Raw genomic sequence first — 24,326 nt, 5'->3', positions numbered from 1 at the left:
TTTTGTATCGTCCTCACAGAAAAAACAATATGCTACCCTCTGGTTTAGCTAATTTTTGCCATTTTGATGTATAGATTTTTCCCTCACTGGAATAAGTATCCATGCTCCCCTCTGTGGTGGTAATCCTCCTCTCTATATATTGATGATACTTATGCAGGTGCTGTGATCTCCTCTGATCCCCTCCAGCAGGTCAAACTACACAATATAAAAATATCAGTTTTCTCTGAGCTCCGGACCAGAGACCTCCTACAAAGAGGTCTCCCACATGCTGCACACACATGAAGAAGAGATCCTACTCTCCGGTCTCTCTGTAGCACGACCTCCGATACAGCAGCAGGAGGACATGAATAGTCATGTTTTGTTTTTACTTTTAATTTATGAAAAAAAATTGAAACTACACTTATTGAAAATTATTTATTGAAAAGTGTAAACATTTATTGAAAGATTGCCACAAAGCCAATATCCAGATATAGTAATTTAATAACGAGAGGCATTAAAAAAATCACCCCACCCACACTTCTGCATGTGGGAAGAAAGGCAAGAATCATGAAGGGGATTCCAGTTGTGAGCTGCACACTTTCCTCCAATCTGCAATGTAAACCACCCTCTACTATCAGGAGTGGTCAAATGTAAAATTCAATGGAAAGCCTATAGATCAAAGCATCCTCCATGACGCTGTGATGTTGCAAATTACCAACAGAGTATAGGCTAGCGGCTAGAGTGCTCTGGAGTACCCATGCCAAGTTTGGGTTATCATGTGAAAAAGACACTTATCAGGAAAAGGGTTCATTCTGTCTCACCTGTTAGGTGGATATATATCGCTATGTGTACTTACTATACGAATGTATTCAACAGGTATTTCTACTGATAATCTCTTTACCGCATGAGCACCAGTGGAGCTTTCTTGCTTCTAATAATTTTTAATAGGAAATGCAATGAAATCAGTGTGATCGCCTGAATTATGCGCTCTGAAGCCTCTCGTTTTTCCAGCAGCGGCCACTACAGGAGGAAGGTGGTATTACATGTGATATTCAAATAACTATGTAATACTTGTTCATACTGATTCCTCCAGATCTGAAGGCACTATAAAAGATGGGTACCAAACAGGGAACCCCGCTTTATAATGAGGCATATAAATAGTGCAGCTTGAATATATATAGTACTTATTAAAGAATTCACAAAACGTATCCAGAAGTCCTCCCATTCTGGTCAGTCAGTAAGGTGCGTTACTGTAATGTAGAATAGTACGCTTCCTCATCAGTCTGCTTTTGGGGGACTTTGTTTTTTGTTTTCATGTACAAAATGACCAATACAACCAGTAAAATGAGCAGAACCCCAATGGTAACACCAACACCTGAAAATAAGCCGATCTTTGAGATCCTCCCCATGCACCGAGGCTGGGTATACATGTATATATCTGATTTTGGACAACTGTGAAAGGAAATAGAAGACACATTTTAGCAGAGCATGGAACAGTCATTATGAATGTTTGATAGTTTTTGGAGAAATTTGTATACACTTTTTTTTTATTATTAATTTTACATAGTGATACCTCTCTAAAACTCTCCCTCTTCGAGAAGACCACCTTCTTATCCAGACCAGATGTCCTATCACTGACTTTCAGTGCCTCCATACTGGTTATCTTTTTTGAGACGTCCACCCCTCCTAGACGACTAGAAGCTTTACATTTTTGTGTACATTTTCTTGTTGTTTCATACAGTAGAGAAGCAAGGAACGCACACTCTGTGTCTTCCCTGCATGTCCTCTTAAATTTCGAGTGTGATCTGTAGTCAACGGAAGGGCACAAGTGGTCTACTCTTGTCCTCACTGATATTGATGTCATCCGTTATGTCACATTTTAATATGATCGCTTTTTTCAGGGAACTGAATATTACATGAACACCGTAGCAGCCCAGTTGTGTGGTTGTGAGTAGTTGTAGGAGTGTGAAGTGCCAACATGAAAGTGACTGAAGATCACCATATCTGACCAGATTTGAATTTGCCAAATCTGCCGCAAGATGTAAAATATATTTAGATTTGAGAGTCCTCACTGGTTGATACCTTTTAATGGCTAACTGAAAAGATGGTAACAAATTGCAAGCTTTCGAGACTACGCAGGTCTCTTCATCAGGCATAGTATACCACAAAAATCTGAAGAGTCACATTTTTATACACAATAAGACACAAAAATAATGCAATAGATAAGACAGGTGATGGAAAGCAGAGTTATTATGGAAGAGATAAACAGTTCTGGCTATAAATATTTTAGCAGTTAATAGATAAGGAGTGTGAAGGTTTTATTGTCCTGTGACTAGGTCCAGTGTTATGATGGCCTCACAAGTCTGAGGAGCACATTCCTTAGTTGATGTAGAATGGCTTAAATCCATGCGACACATTCATTCCTGCTCTGAAAGTGTCAAAAGTCATCATCAGAACCCCCCCCCCCAAAAAAAACAACTACTACTCACCTCACTAATCACTGTCCCCTGTAAAGTCCTTGGTGCCTGTTCCTACCTATACCATGTGCTGAAACCTTGGGAATCTTCACTCTAGGTTGGGACTCCTGGCCGTAACTAGACCAGGACGTCCCCTTGCATGCCTATCGGCGTCCCGGGCTTATTCGCGACTGAAGGTCCCGGTTTAGAGTGCTTGTTGTAAGGTCACGGTGAACATTCCTCAGCGTGAAGTGTCCCGAGGTTTCAGCACATGGTGACACTAGGAAGAAGAGGCAAGGACCATACAGGAGAGCGTATAGTGGAATTGGCTGGGAGTTGAGCGATGAGTTGAGTATTGTTATTTTTTTTTTTAAACCTTTTGCCGGCCCTCTATGGTTCAACAAAACTTGTGCGAAGAGAATTACAAAAAATCCGTAGAATTTAATTCCATTGACATAAATCTGCCAACTCTAAAAGTGACCATCTGGTTCAGGGACTAAATTTAACAAGGGATAGTGTACAAGGGGTTAAATAAGGGGTGAATAAGTGGCTAAAGAGTTGGTGCAAGGCAGAAGGGTTTGGGTTCATGGAGAACTGGGCCGACTTCGCGGTCGGCTACAGGCTCTACCGTAGGGACGGGCTGCACCTCAATGGGGAGGGTGCAGCGGTGCTGGGGAAGAAGATGGCTAATAGGTTGGAGGAGTTTTTAAACTAGAGACGGGGGAGGGGAAACCAAGGAGATAGGTGGGATGTGAGGCAAGCAAGGGGGAAGGGGAGAAGTGAATATAATGAGGGTGGAGAGGGGGGTGGGGATAGTACAGTTAGATCGTTAGAGAAGAATAGGATGCTAAATAACCCCAAAGTTTTATATTGCATGCTGACCAACCCAAGAAGCCTGACCAATAAGGCGGATGAGCTGCGGGCGCTTATATCGGAGGAGAGGTATGACATCGTAGGTATAACAGAGACTTGGCTAGACGATAGCTACGACTGGGCGGTAAATTTATTAGATTATAGTTTATTTAGAAGGGACCGGAAACAGGGGAAAGGCGGAGGAGTCTGCTTATATGTAAAGTCATGTCTAAAACCCAGACTAAGGGAAGATATAGGAGAGGGAGAAGAGGGGGTCGAGTCCATGTGGGTAGAGATAGAGGGGGCAAAAAATAATAATAAATTATTACTGGGGGTCTGCTATAAGCCACCCAATATAACAGAGGAGAATGAGAATCTGCTATTAGGACAAATAGACAAAGTAGCAAAACATAATGAAGTGATTGTAATGGGGGATTTCAACTACCCGGATATTGACTGGGAAACAGAAACCTGTAGATCTCGGAAAGGAAAAAGGTTCTTGACAAATATTAAGGATAATTAACTCTCCCAACTAGTGCAGGAACCAACGAGAGGGAAGGCCGTGTTGGACTTAATATTGACTAATAGGCCTGATAGAATAACTGAGGTACAGATAGGGGGGCACCTAGGTAATAGTGATCATAATATTATCAATTTCAAAATGCCCTTCAGTAGGGTTATCAATAAGGGAACAACTAAAACATTAAACTTTAGGAGGGCGAAGTTTGATCAGCTGAAAGAAAACCTTCAACTTATTGACTGGGACAAAGTTCTTAATCAAGGAAATACGAATAGTAAATGGGAAACCTTCAAAAGAATTCTGAATACTCAGTGCGAGAGGTATATACCGTATGGGAATAAAAGGGCCCGAAATAAGAGGAAACCAATATGGTTGAATAAGAACGTAAAAGGGGCGTTAAATAGCAAAAAAGAGGCATTCAAGAGATTAAAACAGGAAAACAGCAAGGAGGCACTAATGTGTTACAAGGAAAAAACGAGAACCTGCAAAAAACAAATAAAAATAGCAAAGGAGGAAACAGAGAGACGTATTGCTAGGGAAAGTAGATCAAATCCCAAACTGTTCTTTACGTATATAAATAGTAAAAGGATTAAATCGGATAATATTGGACCGATAAAAAGTGATGAAGGCAAAATCATAGAGAAAGATGAGGCTAAAGCTAATCTATTAAATAAATTTTTTTCGTCAACTTTCACAAAGGAAAAAGAACTAACAGGCGAAATGAAAAGTGACAAGCTTAATCCTCCACTAAGTATGACAAATCTAACCCAAGCTGGGGTACAGAAACGCCTCAGTAACATTAAAATAACCAAATCACCAGGACCTGATGGCATACACCCACGGGTACTAAGGGAACTAAGTAATGTGATAGACAGACCGTTATATCTTATATTTAAGGACTCTGTTGAGACTGGGTCTGTGCCACTTGATTGGCGACAGGCGAATGTAGTGCCAATATTCAAAAAGGGAGCAAAAAGTAACACCGGAAACTATCGGCCGGTGAGTCTGACGTCCGTTGTCGCAAAATTTTTGAAGGCTTTATTAATGAGGCAATCATGGAGCATCTTGATGCTAATAATCTTTTAATCCCGAACCAACATGGATTCATGAGGAATCGCTCCTGCCAAACAAACCTGATTGACTTCTACGAGGAGGTTAGCTCTCGAGTAGATCAGGGGGAACCAGTGGATGTCGTGTATCTCGACTTCTCAAAAGCGTTCGATAGCGTGCCACATAATAGGTTGGTATACAAAATGAGAATGATGGGGCTGGGGGAAAATGTCTGCAAGTGGGTAGCTAACTGGCTAAAGGATAGAAGGCAGAGGGTGGTTATAAATGGAATATACTCAGATTGGGTAAGCGTCACTAGTGGGGTACCACAGGGGTCTGAACTAGGCCCAATGTTATTTAATATCTTTATTAACGACATAGTCAACGGGATAAATAGTAAAATATCAATATTTGCAGATGACACAAAGTTATGTAAAACAATTAATACAAAAGAGGACAGTGCAGACCTACAGAGGGATTTGGATAAGCTGGGTAGGTGGATCATTAAATGGCAAATGAGGTTTAATGAGGAGAAATGTAAGGTCATACATATGGGAAGGAAAAATGGAAGTCACCAGTACTCATTGAATGGGAAATCATTGGGGAATTCAGAGATGGAGAAGGACTTGGGCATCTTGATTGATAGCAAACTAAATTGGAGTGCCCAAAGTCAGGTGGCTGCTGTAAGGGCAAACAGGGTAATGGGATGTATCAGAAGAGGTATAGCTGCAAAGGATGAGAACATTGTTCTTCCACTGTACAAAGCACTGGTCAGACCACACTTGGAATACTGTGCTCAGTTATGGGCCCCAATATATAGAAAGGATATAAATGAGCTTGAAAAGGTACAAAGGAGGGCAACAAAATTAATAAGGGGAATGGAGGGACTGCAATACCCAGAGAGGTTGACAAAACTAGGACTATTCAGCCTGGAAAAGAGAAGGTTGAGGGGGGACATAATAAATGTGTACAAATATGTTAGGGGACAGTATAGAGACCTTGCCCGGGATTTGTTCAAAAGGAGGGATATTACGGTAACAAGAGGGCATTCACTAAGACTGGAAGAGAAAAGGTTTCAGCACCAGCATAGGAAGGGGTTCTTTACGGTAAGAGCAGTGAGAATATGGAATTCACTGAGTGAGGAGACGGTAATGTCAGATTCACTACACCAGTTCAAGCGGGGACTGGATGCTTTTCTAGATACCAGGCAGATTTCAGCATATACTTAAAAATAGAATAAAATAGTAGGTTGATACAGGGATTTATTCTGACTGCTGGTTTCAGAGTCGGGAGGGAATTTTTCCTCAGGTGAAGATTGGCCAAATCATTTGGGGTTTTTGCCCTCCTCTGGATCAACTTTAGCAATTACAGAACTAACAGGTCGAACTTGATGGACGCAAGTCTTTATTCGGCTTTACAAACTATGTTACTATGTTACCCTCCTTCCTTTCCTGAGCTGTGCCGTTGATCAAGTAGGGTTCCCCTCTTTATTCTCCCAAGATGGCTACCAATTTTCATAGACTAACCGATGCGTTCTTTTAAACTATAGTCTGAGCCACACCCCCTGCTGTTTGATTGGCCACTGATTACCACATGTTGGAGGAAAGAAATGCTAGCCAATCAGAGAGCTGGGGTGTGTGTCTCAAACTACTGCTTTACAGTGTGCACCGCTAGTCTCAGAAGAGTGGTGGCCATATTGTGGGAGGGAAATAGGTGAATCGGCAGCACTGCTTTGCAAAAAGAGGGCTCCAAGGAATATTGTCCCTTATTCCACATCCTATGTTAAATTAAGTCTTTGGACCAGGGGGTCACTTTAAGGCAGAGACTAATAACACTGTGCTAATTGTTGTTGGGGTGAGGGGCTTTGCTAGTTTAGATAAACTCTTTTTTCCAGGTTGCAGTATTGGGGAATTAAGAAACATCTGAACAGCTAGTTACAATGGGGTAATAAGTATATGAGTCCCCTTTTCCACACAGCACCCTAAAAAGGCATTTTTCAAAGGATTGCCTTAACCTGACTATATGCCATGTACAATGGCCCCCTTCAATCGGCCATGTGCCCCTTCTCACAATACTCATTGTTCTAAATCTAATATGGAATGTGTAATAGCGACAAATCATCCCACATCATGGAAGGACAACACTCACCGGCAGGTTGGACCTTTTCTGATTTCCAGTCCACAAATGCCCCCATTGCAGTCCGTGAATTTTGGAGACGTTGGATGGCAATGAGACACGCACATGAGGCCATCTGATGTAGAAATGGGGTCATAAAATTCCTTAAATCCTTCTGCAATCATCCCCATGCACCTATCTAATGAGGAAAGAGTAAAAGAAAATGTAATGAGACTCTACAGTCGGAAATCTACCTGGAATTCATCGATACATCAATTATTGCAGAACATCTTAGCCAACAGTCATGGAAAATCATTCCCTTTGGGGTCACATTGGAAAGGGTTACACAGAATTTAAACAGGTTCTCATGAAAAGTATTGCTCAAAACTCAACAGAGCGTGTGAAAAAAATTGTATTTGTAATCTACATCATATAAAAATGATGCACGACTTTGCATGTACAAAACATTTTTATGCACAGTGGTCCCTCCGCCATTTCTCTTGCAGCTGGAATGTAATTCGCACATGCTCAGTGGTGGTTGCACATGCTCAGTAGCCCCTTCATACTGGTCTGATATTGCTGTGCAATTCGTACATGCTCAGTGGTGGTTGCACATGCTCAGTAGCCCCTTCATACTGGTCTGATATTGCTGTGTAATTCGCACATGCTCAGTGGTGGTTGCACATGCTCAGTAGCCCCTTCATACTGGTCTGATATTGCTGTGCAATTCGCACATGCTCAGTGGTGGTTGCACATGCTCAGTAGCCCCTTCATACTGGTCTGATATTGCTGTGCAATTCGCACATGCTCAGTGGTGGTTGCACATGCTCAGTAGCCCCTTCATACTGGTCTGATATTGCTGTGTAATTCGCACATGCTCAGTGGTGGTTGCACATGCTCAGTAGCCCCTTCATACTGGTCTGATATTGCTGTGTAATTCGCACATGCTCAGTGGTGGTTGCACATGCTCAGTAGCCCCTTCATACTGGTCTGATATTGCTGTGTAATTCGCACATGCTCAGTGGTGGTTGCACATGCTCAGTAGCCCCTTCCTTCATACTGGTCTGATATTGCTGTGTAATTCGCACATGCTCAGTGGTGGTTGCACATGCTCAGTGGCCCCTTCATACTGGTCTGATATTGATGTGTAATTCGCACATGCTCAGTGGTGGTTGCACATGCTCAGTGGCCCCTTCATACTGGTCTGATATTGATGTGTAATTCGCACATGCTCAGTGGTGGTTGCACATGCTCAGTAGCCCCTTCATACTGGTCTGACATTAATGTGTAGTTTCTGACAAACTGATGTCATCTCCCCCATTGATCCTTCCTTATTCTCAGAGGTCAAGGGGAGGGACCCTCTCCCTCCCCCTCCTGTATGCCCCACCATTTCCATTAACAATCTTTTTACAGCTGCTGTTATGTCTCCATGCTAATGTAAATGACAGTGTACTGCTTGGACATTGAGAAAATTGTTACCTGCAGTACTAATCACCGACCACAAGAAGCCACTGTTTCCCCTGTAACTCCTCTATGACGCTTGCAGGAACTTGTGCACAGGACAAATATACATACAGGGCCGGCTCCAGGTTTTTCTGGGCCCTGGGCGAAAGAGTCTCAGTGGCCCCTTTAACACATACCACAATTCATGATGCACAAATACTGCAGAGAAATATATATATAGTACAATGCCGAAGATTTCACTTCTTACATTACATGAGCGATATCTATTGTAAATTCTACAATAGCTCAGAAAGCGGTGAATCCTCACAGTGCACAGTGTACTGGCCCCCATATAACGCTCCATACAGGATACTGGCCCCCATATAACGCTCCATACAGGATACTGGCCCCCATATAACGCTCCATACAGGATACTGGCCCCCATATAACGCTCCATACAGGATGCTGGCCCCCATATAACGCTCCATACTGGATACTGGCCCCATATAACGATCCATACAGGATACTGGTCCCCATATAATGCTCCATACAAGATACTGGCCCTAATATAATGCTCAACACAGGATACTGGCCCCCATATAACGCTCCATACAAAATATTGGCCCCCATATAACACTCCATGCAGGCTGTGCCCCCACATAATGCTCCATGCAGGCTGTTCCCCTCAAATAATGCCATACGCAGGCTATTCCCCCTTATAATGCCTCATTCAGGATGTCAACCCCTCCTTATAATGCCCCATGCAGGATGTCACCCCCCTTATAATGCCCCATGCATTATGTCACTTCCCCCCCCTTTTAATGCCCCATACAGGATGTCACATACCCCTTATAATGCCCCATGCAGGATGTCACCCCCCCCTTATAATGCCCCATTCAGGATGTCACCTCCCCCACATATAATGCCCCATGCAGGATGTCACACTCCCCCTTATAATGCCCCATACAGGATGTCACACTCCCCCTTATAATGCCCCATGAAGGATGTCACACTCCCCCTTATAATGTCCCATGCAGGATGTCACTCCCCCCCTTTTAATGTCCCATGCAGGATGTCACTTCCCTCCCTTATAATGCCCCATGCAGGATGTCACACCACCCCCTCCCTTATAATGCCTCATGCAGGATGTCACTCCCCCCTTATAATGCCCCATGCAGGATGTCACACTCCCCCTTATAATGCCCAATGCAGGATGTCACACTCCCCCTTATAATGCCCCATGCAGGATGTCACACTCCCCCTTATAATGCCCCATGCAGGATGTCACACTCCCCCTTATAATGCCCCATGCAGGATATCACACTCCCCCTTATAATGCCCCATGCAGAATGTCACTCCCCCCCCTTATAATGCCCCATGCAGGATGTCACTCCCCCCCCTTTTAATATCCCATGCAGGATGTCACTTCACCCCCTTTTAATGCCCCATGCAGGATGTCACTTCCCGCCTTATAATGCACCATGCAGGATGTCACTTCCCCCCCTTATAATGCCCCATGCAGGATGTCACTTCCCCCCTTACAATGCCCCCATGCAGGATGTCACACTCCCCCTTATAATGCCCCATGCAGGATGTCACTTCCCTCCCTTATAATGCCCCATGCAGGATGTCACACTCCCCCTTATAATGCCCCATGCAGGATGTCACACTCCCCCTTATAATGCCCCATGCAGGATGTCACTCCCCCCCCTTTTAATGCCCCATGCAGGATGTCACTCCCCCCCTTTTAATGTCCCATGCAGGATGTCACTTCACCCCCTTTTAATGCCCCATGCAGGATGTCACTTCCCGCCTTATAATGCACCATGCAGGATGTCACTTCCCCCCCTTATAATGCCCCATGCAGGATGTCACTTCCCCCCTTACAATGCCCCCATGCAGGATGTCACACTCCCCCTTATAATGCCCCATGCAGGATGTCACTTCCCTCCCTTATAATGCCCCATGCAGGATGTCACTTCCCTCCCTTATAATTCCCCATGCAGGATGTCACTTCCCCCCCTTATAATGCCCCATACAGAATGTCACTTCCCCCCTTATAATGCCCCATGCAGGATGTCACTCCCCCCCTTATAATGCCCCATGCAGGATGTCACTCCCCCCCCTTATAATGTCCCATGCAGGATGTCACTTCCCTCCCTTATAATGCCCCATGTAAAATGTCACTCCCCCCTTATAATGCCCCATGCAGGATGTCACTTCCCCCTTATAATGCCCCATGCAGGATGTCACTTCCCCCTTATAATGCCCCATGCAGGATGTCACTTCCCCCTCTTTTAATGCCCCATGCAGGATGTCACTCCCCCCTTTTAATGCCCCATGCAGGATGTCACTTCCCCCCATATAATGCCCCATGCAGGATGTCACCCCCCCATATTATGCCCCATGCAGGATGTCACTTCCCCCCCATATAATGCCCCATGCAGGATGTCACCTCCCCCCCATATAATGCCCCATGCAGGATGTCACCCCCCCATATAATGCTCCATGCAGGATGTCACCTCTCCCCCCTCCCTTATAATGTCCCATGCAGGATGTCACGTCCCCCCCTCCCTTTTAATGCCCCATGCAGGATGTCACCCCCCCTCCCTTATAATGCCCCATGCAGGATGTCACTTCCCCCCCTTTTAATGCCCCATGCAGGATGTCACCCCCCTTTTAATGCCCCATGCAGGATGTCACCTCCCCTCCCTTATAATGCCCCATGCAGGATGTCACTTCCCCCCTTACAATGACCCCATGCAGGATGTCCCCCCCCTCCCGTATAATGCCCCATGCAGGATGTCACCCCCCCATATAATGCCCCATGCAGGATGTCACGTCCCCCCTTTTAATGCCCCATGCAGGATGTCACTTCCCTCCCTTATAATGCCCCATGCAGGATGTCACACTCCCCCTTATAATGCCCCATGCAGGATGTCACACTCCCCCTTATAATGCCCCATGCAGGATGTCACTCCCCCCCTTTTAATGCCCCATGCAGGATGTCACTCCCCCCCCTTTTAATGTCCCATGCAGGATGTCACTTCACCCCCTTTTAATGCCCCATGCAGGATGTCACTTCCCGCCTTATAATGCACCATGCAGGATGTCACTTCCCCCCCTTATAATGCCCCATGCAGGATGTCACTTCCCCCCTTACAATGCCCCCATGCAGGATGTCACACTCCCCCTTATAATGCCCCATGCAGGATGTCACTTCCCTCCCTTATAATTCCCCATGCAGGATGTCACTTCCCTCCCTTATAATTCCCCATGCAGGATGTCACTTCCCCCCCTTATAATGCCCCATACAGAATGTCACTTCCCCCCTTATAATGCCCCATGCAGGATGTCACTCCCCCCCTTATAATGCCCCATGCAGGATGTCACTCCCCCCCCTTATAATGTCCCATGCAGGATGTCACTTCCCTCCCTTATAATGCCCCATGTAAAATGTCACTCCCCCCTTATAATGCCCCATGCAGGATGTCACTTCCCCCTTATAATGCCCCATGCAGGATGTCACTTCCCCCTTATAATGCCCCATGCAGGATGTCACTTCCCCCTCTTTTAATGCCCCATGCAGGATGTCACTCCCCCCTTTTAATGCCCCATGCAGGATGTCACTTCCCCCCATATAATGCCCCATGCAGGATGTCACCCCCCCATATTATGCCCCATGCAGGATGTCACTTCCCCCCCATATAATGCCCCATGCAGGATGTCACCTCCCCCCCATATAATGCCCCATGCAGGATGTCACCCCCCCATATAATGCTCCATGCAGGATGTCACCTCTCCCCCCTCCCTTATAATGTCCCATGCAGGATGTCACGTCCCCCCCTCCCTTTTAATGCCCCATGCACTATGTCACCCCCCCTCCCTTATAATGCCCCATGCAGGATGTCACTTCCCCCCCTTTTAATGCCCCATGCAGGATGTCACCCCCCTTTTAATGCCCCATGCAGGATGTCACCTCCCCTCCCTTATAATGCCCCATGCAGGATGTCACTTCCCCCCTTACAATGACCCCATGCAGGATGTCCCCCCCCTCCCGTATAATGCCCCATGCAGGATGTCACCCCCCCATATAATGCCCCATGCAGGATGTCACGTCCCCCCTTTTAATGCCCCATGCAGGATGTCACCCCCTCCCTTATAATGCCCCATGCAGGATGTCACTTTCCCCCCTTTTAATGCCACATGCAGGATGTCACCCCCCCCCTTTTAATGCCCCATGCAGGATGTCACTTCCCCCCTCCCTTATAATGCCCCATGCAGGATGTCACCCCCCTTTTAATGCCCCATGCAGGATGTCACTTCCCCCCTCCCTTTTAATGCCCAATGCAGGATGCCACCCCCCTCCCATATAATGCCACATGAAGGATGTCACTTCCCCCCTTATAATGCCCCATGCAGGATGTCACCCCACCTCCCTTATAATGCCCCATGCAGGATGTCACCCCCCCATATAATGCCCCATGCAGGATGTCACCCCCTCTCCCTTATAATGCCCCATGCAGGATGTCACTTCCCCCCTCCCTTATAATGCCCCATGCAGGATGTCACCCCCCCTTTTAATGCCCCATGCAGGATGTCACCCCCCCTCCCTTATAATGCCCCATGCAGGATGTCACTTCCCCCCTTATAATGCCACATGCAGGATGTCACCCCCCCTCCCATATAATGCCCCATGCAGGATGTCACCCCCCCTCCCTTATAATGCCCCATGCAGGATGTCACCCCCCATATAATGCTCCATGCCTCCATACATTAAAAAAAAAAAATCAAATATTCACCTCACTTCTCACCAAACTCTAGACTCCAACGTCGCTGGCGTCTTCCCGCTCTGCGCTGTGACGGCTCAGGAGAGAGTGCGGTGGAAAGACGTCACCGCACCCTCTGACCTGAGACGCCACAGTCAGAGGACGTGGAAGACACCGGAGCTGCTGCGGAGGCACGGGGAGAGGTAAGTATTGTGCCGCCAGCTGCTGGGGCCCTGAGAAAGCGGGGGAGGAGCGGGCGCTGACACCGCTCTCCTTCGCTCCCGGGTCCCATAGCACGGCGGGGTGCACGACGGCGAGTGGGCCCCCCCTGCCTGCTCAGGGCCCCGACACTTGCCCAGGTGCGCCGGGTTCTGACGCCGGCCCTGTATGCATAATATATATATATATATATATATATATATATATATATATATATATATATATATATATATAGTTCAAAAGTTTGGGGTCATTTAGAAATTTCATTATTTTTGAAAGAAAGGCACATTTTTTTTCAATGAAGCTAACATTAAATGAATCAGAAATACACTCTATACATTGTTAATGTGGTAAATGACTATTCTTGCTGCGAACGTCTTGTTTTTATTGCAATATCTACATGGGTGTATAGAGGCCCATTTCCAACAACCACCACTCCAGTGTTTTAATGGAATATTGTGTTTGCTAACTGTGTAAGAAGGCTAATGAATGTTTAGAAAACCCTTGCACAAGTATGTTAGCCCAGCAGAAAATGGTTTGGCTGATTTGAGAAGCTATAACATTGACCTTCCTTTGAGCTAGTTGAGAATCTGGAGCATTACATTTGTTTGTTCTGTGAAACTCTCAAAATGGCCAGAAAAAGAGAACTTTCATGTGAAACTCGACAGTCTATTCTTGTTCTTAGAAAAGAAGGCTATTCCATGCGAGAACTTGCCAAGAAACTGAAGATTTCCTACAACGGTGTGTACTACTCCCTTCAGAGGAGAGCACAAACAGGCTCTAACCAGAGTATAAAGAGAAGTGGGAGGCTGCGCTGCACAACTGAGCAACAAGACAAGTACATTAGAGTCTCTAGTTTGAGAAATCGACGCCTCACAGCTAGTGATGAGTGAGCACTAAAATGCTCGGGTGCTCGATGCTCGGGTCGAGCAAATTGGAATGCTCGGGTGCTCGACCCAAGCAACGAGCCCAATGTAAGTCTATGGGAAACTCGAGCATTTTTCAGGCGGCTCCCCCCGGCGGTCTGCAAAGGGCCTAAAAATTGCCCAAATTGACGGGAACAGTGCTCAAATTACATGGGAACAGCATGGGGAAGACCCCTGGAAGCATCTCTGACTCACAGGTCACTGCTGTCAACAATGTTGTCAGAGTATTATGCCACTTTTACGGACTCACAATAAAACATACAAAAACAAAATTAAAATGGATTTTCCTGGGAAATATGTTAAGGAACATCCTTTCCAGGATAATGACTTGTATATAAGGCAAAATAAATAACCAAAACCAAAAATACTCCTCCAGACCTTGGGCTATGTTCACACGTAGCGTTTTTGATGCGTTTTTGCACTTTTGCATTGCTTTCAACCAAGACAAATGCATTCACTGGGAAATGTCATTTTAACATTTTACAACCTTATCTGGTCATGTGGTGTGTGACACATCATCAGACACATGCATACAGTGCTGAAAAGACATAAGAACAGCATGGGGAAGACCTCTGGAAGCATCTCTGACTCCCAGGTCACTGCCTAAAAGTGTGCCCATCATAAGTGATCCTTGGCGCATGCAAGGATGCCTCCCGCCATGCACCTGTCGTTGCAGACTTGCAACAATCAACCTCCATGTCCTTGTCCCAGTGCAGCATTCAGTTGTCCCTACCCCATTCCTTGGAATGCAAGCGCAAGTATGCAGCCAGCCACCCACCCACAGGGTGCAATACTATACTGCCAAATTTTTGACAGCGGCTTACACTTGAAATCCGGCCTTTTAGGCTCATGGAGGCAGAAGCTGTCCACAATCTTATGGCTGCGGCGACCGGGTATCCATACTAGGTCCCCAGCCGCCACTATTTGTCCCGCTGTCGTCTCCGCCTTCCACAAGCACGGGTCCCACAACATTACCCATGTCCTCCCAAGTGCACTTACTGGGAAGGACCACCTAACCACAAACACGTGGTCAAGTGAATGTGGCCAGGGACAGTACGGAGCCAGTCCACAGCTTTTTTTGCTGAGTTGTATTTCACCACAGCCATATTCTTTAGCTCGGTGAAAGGACTGGCATAGAGGGAAACCGTATCTACTCTGGGTGTCATTTCTCCCAGGAAGTCCTCTAATACAGCTTGTTGCAGAAGCAATGGCAGCCCGTCCAACATCAACTCGCACTTGTTGGTGGTGCTTTGACACACAAACATCTTTCTTTGCGCATTTAATTTCATGACTACAGAGTTGGGCAATGGCCTGATCTGCAATGCGGTTTGAGAAAAAACATGCATTGCAGGCGGAGAACGATGAGATGGAGCAAGGAACCATACAGGGTGATTACACACAGCCCAGCCTCATCTCATCCCAACGTGGATTGGGTGACAATGAGGAAGAGGAGGAGGAGGAAGAACAGGAGCTAGTTTCATGTGCTATTGACGGTACTACCTGCACAGCTGTCATACCGTCTGTTCAGCGTGGATGGCCAGAGGACAGAGAGGAGGAGGAGGAGAGCATGGTCAGTCATCCTCTTGGTGAGGACACGGAAGTCTTGCCTGTTAGTAGTCTGGCATGCATGGCTGAGTTTATGTTACGCTGCCTTTCCCATGACCATCGCGTTCTCAAAATTTTGGGTGACAGTCATTACTGGTTGGTGACACTTCTAGACCCACGCTACAAGGAGAACTTTATATCTCTTATTCCTGAGGCGGACAGGTCTACAAAAATGGGGCAGTACCAGAAGGCCCTTGTTGCGGAACTATTAAAAAAATTCCCATCTGAAAACGCTGACGGCAGAGGTCACACTTCGTTGGACAACCAAGGAGTACAGGCGAGCGAGACACAACTTCAATCCAGCAGAGGCAGGGGAACACTGTCAAAGTTCTGGGAGAATTTTCTCAGCCCCTCCCATCGCACAGGCCCTGAGGCGCGGGGTACTCTCACAAGGAGTGCAAAGTTTGGGAAGATGCTGAGGGAGTACCTTGCCGAGCGTACCAATGTCCTCCGTGATTCCTCTGTTCCTTATAATTATTGGGTATCCAAGCTGGATACGTGGAATGAACTGGCTCTCTATGCCTTGGAGGTCCTGGCCTGCCCTGCCACCAGCGTTTTATCAGAGCGGGTTTTTAGTGCCGCTGCTGGAATTATAACTGATAAGCACATCCGCCTGTCAACTGAAAATGCTGACAGGCTGACTCTTATACAAATGAACAAGGGCTGGATTGGGCCAGACTTCTCAACAGCACCGAATGATAGCAGCGTAACATAAACTCAAATCCAGTGTCTTTTCTTGGGAGGTGTATTCCCATGCACCTTTTCACACCCAGACATGGGTATACGCTTCCTGATTTTGGCTATTTGCTCTTGTCCTTCTCCTTCTCCTCATCCTCCACTCCACCACCATATCATCAGGGTGACCGCGGTCCGTGATGCAACACCTACATAATTTTTTTAAAGGGTGTTTATGATGCCCGTAATTTTTTTTTTTATACAGTATGTTCATGTATACCCCCCAGGGGTAAATGTTTGTCAGCCCATACACTTAGTGCATGGGCATTACAAGTATAGGAGATCCACTCCTTTCTAATGGGAACAGTTTTTTATGAGGCCCTCCTCCACGTCTCTTCCAAGGGGCATTGGAGTGCCTCCCAATTTTTGGCAGCCCTTGCATTCACTGCATAGGCAAACACAATGGGAGACCCACTTCCTAATAATGGGAACATTGTTTTCAGGAGGCCCTCTGACCTCCACGTCTCTTCCAAGGGGCATTGGAGTACCTCCAAATTCTTAGCAACCCTTGCATTCACTGCATGGGCAAACACGATGGGAGACCCAGTTCCTAATAGTGGGAACATTTTTTTATGAGACCCTCCTCCAAGTCTCTTCCAAGGGGCATTGGAGTGCCTCCCAATTTTTGGCAGCCCTTGCATTCACTGCATAGGCAAACACAATAGGAGACTCACTTCCTAATAATGGGAACATTGTTTTGAGGAGGCCCTCTGACCTCCACGTCTCTTCCAAGGGACATTGGAGTGCCTCCAAATTTTTGGCAACCCTTGTATTCACTGCATAGGCAAATACAATGGGAGACCTACTTCCTAATAATGGGAACATTGTTTTAAGGAGGCCCTCTTCTAAGTCTCTTCAAAGGGGTATTGGGGTGCATCCAAATTTTAAAAGTGGTATTGGGGTGCGTCCAAATTTTGTGCAGCCCTGCCACTCACTGCATACGTAATAACAATATAGGAGCCGGCTGATGGCTCTCTAAGAATAGTGATGGCCGACTGCTGGCCCTTTAAGAATAGTAAAGGCCGCCTGATGGTCCTAAAAAATAGGCTTTGTGACTTTCAGAGTCCCTCTTTCATAAATGAAACACGATGTGTCTGATGATATCTCACACACCACATTGCCAGATAAGGTTGTAAAATGTTAAAATGACATTTCCTGGTGAATGCATTTGTCACGGTTGAAAGAAATGCAAAAGTGAAAAAACACATCAAAAACGCTATGTGTGAACATAGCCCAAGATGTGGAGGAGTATTTTTGTTTTAGGTTATTTATTTTGCTTTATATACAAGTCATTACCATGGAAAGGAAGTTCCTAAACATAATTCCCAGGAAAATCCATTTTGGTTTCGTTTTTGTATGTTTTATTGTGAGTCCGTAAAAGTGGCGTAATACCTCTGACAACATTGTTGACAGAAGTGACCTGGCAGTCAGAAATGCTTCCAGGGGTCTTCCCCATGCTGTTCCCATGTCATTTTAGCACTGGTCGCATCGATTATGGCAATTTTTAGGCCCTCTGCAGACTGCCGGGGGGAGCCGCCTGAAAAATGCTCGAGTTTCCCATAGACTTACATTGGACTCCTTGCTCGGGTCGAGCACCCGAGTATTCCAATGTGCTCGACTCGAACAACGAGCACCTGAGCATTTTAGTGCTCGCCCATCACTAGAAACCATATCTACACAGCTGTTGTTTATCCTAGGAAGTCCTCTAAAGCTGCTTTCACTTGAAATGTGGCCTATTAGACTCGAGGAGGCAGAAGCTTTTCATTACTTCATGCCGGCGGCGGCCAGGTGTCTATGCTCGGTCCCCAGCTGCCACTATTTCTTCCGGTATCGTCTCCATCTTCCACAAGCACGGGTCCCACAACATTACCCGTGCCCTACCCAGTGCACTTCCTGGGAAAGACCGCCTAACCACAAACACGTGGACAGGTGAATGTGGCCAGGGACGGTACGGAGCCAGTCCACAGCTTTTTTGGCTGAGAGTTGTATTTCACCACAGCCATATTCTTTAGCTCGGTGAAAGGACTGGCATAGAGGGAAACCGTATCTACTCTGGGTGTCATTTCTCCCAGGAAGTCCTCTAATGCAGCTTGTTGCAGAAGCAATGGCAGCGCGTCCAACATCAACTCGCCCTTGTCGGTGGTGCTTTGACACACAAACATCTTTCTTTGCGCATTTAATTTCTTGAATACAGAGTTGGGCAATGGCCTGATCTGCAATGCGGTTTGAGAAATAACATGTATAAGCATGTCCGATCCACATTAAAAAAGCAGCCATAGAGTGTCCGGGAACCTTCCCCCACACTTTTCTTAGCCAAGGCTGCTTCTCGGCAGGGATGGACGGACCCACCAGAAAACCGGAGACTCCTCCGGTGGGCCCTGGCTTCTCCTTCAGGAGAGTTCATAGTGCCGAGGTGATTCCATGATGATGATAGAGGCCACCATTTGCTTAGTTTTCTGTTACTTGGAAAGCAAGGGCAAGTATGCAGCCACCCACCCACCCACAGGCCGCAATACTAAACTGCCAGATTTCTGGACAGCTGCTTGCACTTGAAATGTGGCCTTTTAGGCTTGTGGAGGAGGAAGCTTTTCACAACCTCATGCCTCATGTCCATACTCTGTCCCCAGCCGTCACTATTTCTCCCGGTGTTGTCTCCACCTTCTACAAGCGTGGGTCCCTGAACATTACTGCTGGTACTTTTCTGTGGGAATTTGCTTGCCTCCTACCAGCCTGGAATATTTCCAGTAAGCTATGGTACGACGCCATTTTATTAGCCTGTTAGATATTAGAGGGTGAACGGCAGCACATTGGATCAGTGGTTAGCACTGAAGCCTTGCAGCGCTGGGATCCTGGGTTCAAATCCCAGGAAGGACAACATCTGCAAGGACTTTGTATGTTCTCCCATGTTTGCGTGTGTTTCCACCTCAGTAAAAAAGCAGCCATAGAGTGTCCGGGAAACTTCCCACACACTTTTCTTAGCCAGGACTGCTTCTCGGCAGGGTTGGACAGTCCCACCAGAGAATCCTCTGGTGTGCCCTGGCTTCTACCTCAGGAGAGTTCATGATAGCGCTAACTTTGCAGCTGCTATGGGGCTCTTGAGTGGGGGAGAAAGGTGAGCCCTCAGAATCAAATCCTCTGGTGGGTACAATGTTTTTCAATCTGAAACAGCTTCTCAGTGGGAGTTGTATTTCACCACAGCCATATTCTTTAGCTCGGTGAAAGGACTGGCATAGAGGGAAACCGTATCTGTCATTTCTCCGTCACCAGGTTCCGCCCATTGTCACACACGACCATGCCTGGCTGTATGATCAGCGGTGAGAGCCACAGATCAGGCTGCTGTGTTACAGCTTTCAACAACTCTGCAGCGCTGGGCGGTTTGTCACCTAAGTATTAAGCATGTTATCTTCAGCACAGCCTGTTGCCGCTTGGCCAAGGCAGTGCTGCAATGCTTTCAGCTTGGGACTGATGTGGTCATTTCGGAGATGGAGGAGGAGGTGCAGGAGCTGAACAATGTGATTACATTGAGGTTACATTGTCGACTCTGTTTTTTATACTAAAGAAAGATCCTAATGTTTGTTTTTTTTTACGTTATTTTTTAAGACAAATGCATTCACCGGGAAATGTCATTTTAACATTTTACAACCTCATCTGGCAATGTGGTGTGTGACACATCATCAGACACATCCTGTTTCATTTATGATGGAGGGACTCTGAAAGTCACAAAGCCTATTTTTATAGGGCCATCAGGCGGCCCTTACCATTCTTAAAAGGCCAGCAGTCAGCCGTCGCTATTGTTAGAGAGCCATCAGCCGGCTATGCTTTGTTGTTCCCATTATTAACAAGTGGGTCTCCTATACGGTTATTGCGTATGCAGTGACTGCAAGGGCTGCCAAAAATTTGGACGCAACCCAATACCCCTTTGAAGAGACATAGAGGAGGGTCTCAGTAAAAAAATGTTCCCATTATAAAGGAGCTGGTCTCCTATAGTGGTAATGCCCATGCTGTGACTGCAAGGGCTGCCAAAATTTGGGAAAAACCCTACTAACAATTTAAAGACACATAGAGCAGGGCCACAGTAATGAGTACAATATGTTCCTATTAGAAAGGAGAGGGTCTGCTATACAGTTATAGGGTATGCAGTGAGTCCAACGGCTGACCAATTTTAGGAAAAACCCCACTAAGAATTTAAAGACACAGAGCAGGGCCACAGTAACAAGTATGACATGTTCCTATTAGAAAGGAGAGGGTCTGCTATACAGTTATAGGGTATGCAGTGAGTCCAACAACTGACTAAATTTACGAAAAACCCCACTAACAATTTAAAGACACATAGAGCAGGGCCACAGTAAAGACAAATTCCCATTAGAAAGGAGAGGGCATCCCATAGTGTTGACAAAATTTGGGAGGCACTCCAATGCTCCTTGGAAGAGACTTAGAGGCCCTCATAAAAAAATGTTCACATTAGAAAGGAGCGGGTCTCCTATACTTGTAATGCCCATGGACTAAGTATATAGGCTGACAAACATTTACCCCTGGGGGGTATACATGAACATACTGTATAATTTTTTTTTTTACGGGCACCATAAACACCCTTTAAAAAAATTATGTGGGTGTTGCATTACGGACCACGGTCACCCTGGTGATATGGTGGTGGAGGATGAGGATGAGGAGAAGGAGGAGGACAAGAGCAAATAGCCAAAATCAGGAAGCGTATACCCATGTGTGGGTGTGAAGAGTTGCATGGGAATACACCTCCCAAAAAAGACACTGGATTTGAGTTTATCTTATGCTGCTATCATTCGGTGGTGTTGAGAAGTCTGGCCCATTCCAGCCCTTGTTCATTTTTATAAGAGTCAGCCTGGCAGCATTTTCAGTTGACAGGCGGATGCACTTTTCAGTTATAATTCCACCAGCGGCACTAAAAACCCGCTCTGATAAAACGCTGGTGGCAGGGCAGGCCAGGACCTCCAAGGTGTAGAGAGCCAGTTCATTCCACGTATTCAGCTTGGATACCCAAAAATTATAAGGCACAGAGGAATCACGGAGGACGTTGGAACTGTCGGCAAAGTACTCTCTCAGCATCTTCCCAAACTTTGCACTCCTTGTGAGAGTACCTCGCACCTCAGGGCCTGTGCGATGGGAGGGTCTCAGAAAATTCTCCCAGAACTTTGACTGTGTTCCTCTGCCTATGCTGGATTGCATTTGTGTCTCTCTCGCCTGTACTCCTTGGTTGTCCAACGAACTGTGACCTCTGCCGCCAGCATTTTCAGATGGGAATTTTTTAAATAGTTCTGCAACAAGGGTCTTCTGGTACTGCCCCATTTTTGTAGACCTGCTTGCCTCAGAATAAGAGATATAAAGTTCTCCTTGTAGCGTGGGTCTAGAAGTGTCACCAACCAATAATGACTGTCACCCAAAATTTTGAGAACACGAGGGTCATGGGAAAGGCAGCGTAACATAAACTCAGCCATGCGTGCCAGACTACTAACAGACAAGACTTCCGTGTCTTCACCAAGAGGATGACTGACCATGCTCTCCTCCTCCTCCTCTTCCTCCTCCTCTCTGTCCTCTAACCATCCACGCTGAACAGACGGTATGACAGTTGTGCAGGTAGCTGTGTGTGGGACTTGTTCTATTAGTCCATCTATACTGACCTCCATCAGGTTGCAAACTGAAAATAATTTTTTGTCTGCATCTAGATCTGAAAAAATATTTGGCCTTCTAGCAGTGTGTGGGACTTTCTCTATTAGTCCATCTATACTGACCTCCATCAGGTTGCAAATTAAAAATAATTTTTATCTTCATCCAGCTCTGAAAAAATATTTGGCCTTCTAGCAGTGTGTGGGACTTTCTCTATTAGTCCATCTATACTGACCTCCATCAGGTTGCAAATTAAAAATAAATTTTATCTGCATCCAGCTCTGAAAAAATATTTGGCCTTCTAGCAGTGTGTGGGACTTTCTCTATTAGTCCATCTATACTGACCTCCATCAGGTTGCAAAATAAAAATAATTTTTATCTGCATCCAGCTCTGAAAAAATATTTGGCCTTCTAGCAGTGTGTGGGACTTTCTCTATTAGTCCATCTATACTGACCTCCATCAGGTTGCAAATTAAAAATAATTTTTATCTTCATCCAGCTCTGAAAAAATATTTGGCCTTCTAGCAGTGTGTGGGACTTTCTCTATTAGTCCATCTATACTGACCTCCATCAGGTTGCAAATTAAAAATAAATTTTATCTGCATCCAGCTCTGAAAAAATATTTGGGCTTCTAGCAGTGTGTGGGACTTGGTCTATTAGTCCATCTATACTGACCTCCATCAGGTTGCAAATTAAAAATAATTTTTTGTCTGCATCTAGCTCTGAAAAAATATTTGGCCTTCTAGCAGTGTGTGGGACTTTCTCTATTAGTCCATCTATACTGACCTCCATCAGGTTGCAAACTGAATATATTTTTTTTCTGCATCTACCTCTGAAAAAATATTGGGCTTCTAGCTGTGTGTGGGACTTGTTCTATTAATCCATCTATACAGACCTCCATCAGGTTGCAAACTGAATATAATTTTTTTCTGCATCTACCTCTGAAAAAATATTTGGGCTTCTAGCTGTGTGTGGGACTTGTTCTATTAATCCATCTATACAGACCTCCATCAGGTTGCAAACTGAAAATAATTTTTTGTCTGCATCTAGCTCTGAAAAAATATTTGGCCTTCTAGCAGTGTGTGGGACTTTCTCTATTAGTCCATCTATACTGACCTCCATCAGGCTGCAAATTAAAAATAATTTTTATCTGCAGCCAGCTCTGAAAAAATATTTGGCCTTCTAGCAGTGTGTGGGACTTTCTCTATTAGTCCATCTATACTGACCTCCATCAGGTTGCAAACTGAATATATTTTTTTTCTGCATCTACCTCTGAAAAAATATTTGGGATTCTAGCTGTGTGTGGGACTTGTTCTATTAGTCCATCTATACTGACCTCCATCAGGTTGCAAATTGAATATAATTTTTTTCTGCATCTAACCCAGCCAATAGTTTTGGCCTAATACCACAGTTTGGCCACTCAGCTCTGCTCGGTTCCCATCCATTGTTTTTTTGTGCAAACAACTCCAGAGTTGTGAATTAGTCAACCACCAAAATGAGTGGAAAAAGGCCTGCTGCTGGTGGAAAGGGGAATAGGCGTGTTGGGAAGGGGAAAAAAGGTTGTGTCCGTGGGGTAGGTGTTAAAGCAACAGTAACATCTGCAGAAGAAAGACCATCTTCCAGCCAAACTAAAATGTCTACTTCTTTTAGCGGACAATGTGATAAGATCCCTTTCTTACGGCCACGCCAATCGCTACAATTTCCAGATGAGGCACAAAAACAGCAGGTGCTTCAACGGATATCAAGTGCTCCTTTAAGTGGGCTCTCCTCCACATCAACTTCAACATCACAAATACTCCAGTCCTCAAAGGTGTCACCCCAATCGCACTTGCTTCCTCACAGCTCCCAAATCTCCAGCTGCCCGTCTGAGTATGAGGTAGAACAGATGGTTGAGTCTGCAGAGCTGTTTACTCATACTATAGCCTGGGAATCAGAGGTCGACTCCAGCGCTTCTGTGAATCCAGACGAGGAAATGATCTGCACTGATGCCCAGAATCTTTATGAATCGGATCCAGAA

At 45.8% G+C, this 24,326-nt stretch overlaps 1 protein-coding gene across 1 annotated transcript in view; it reads right to left on the bottom strand.

The window, feature by feature from the left end:
- Window positions 1-596: 596 nt before the first annotated feature.
- LOC141165386 (mucin-3A-like) overlaps window positions 597-24,326 on the bottom strand; it is a 50,355-nt gene continuing 26,625 nt past the window's right edge. The window contains exons 4-5 of the mRNA XM_073650977.1: window positions 7,006-7,171; window positions 597-1,431 (exon numbers count right to left, since the gene is read on the bottom strand). Of these exons, the coding sequence (XP_073507078.1) occupies window positions 1,227-1,431; window positions 7,006-7,171 (371 nt within the window). The 3' untranslated portion in view covers window positions 597-1,226. The remainder of the gene's footprint in view (window positions 1,432-7,005; window positions 7,172-24,326) is intronic.

The sequence above is a fragment of the Phyllobates terribilis genome, unplaced genomic scaffold (assembly GCF_046119375.1).
Source record: "Phyllobates terribilis strain yellow unplaced genomic scaffold, ASM4611937v1 Scaffold_11__3_contigs__length_659146591, whole genome shotgun sequence".
NCBI lineage: Eukaryota > Metazoa > Chordata > Amphibia > Anura > Dendrobatidae > Phyllobates > Phyllobates terribilis.
Note: the sequence above shows the minus strand (reverse complement) of the source record. Positions and strands in the feature narration are given on the sequence as shown.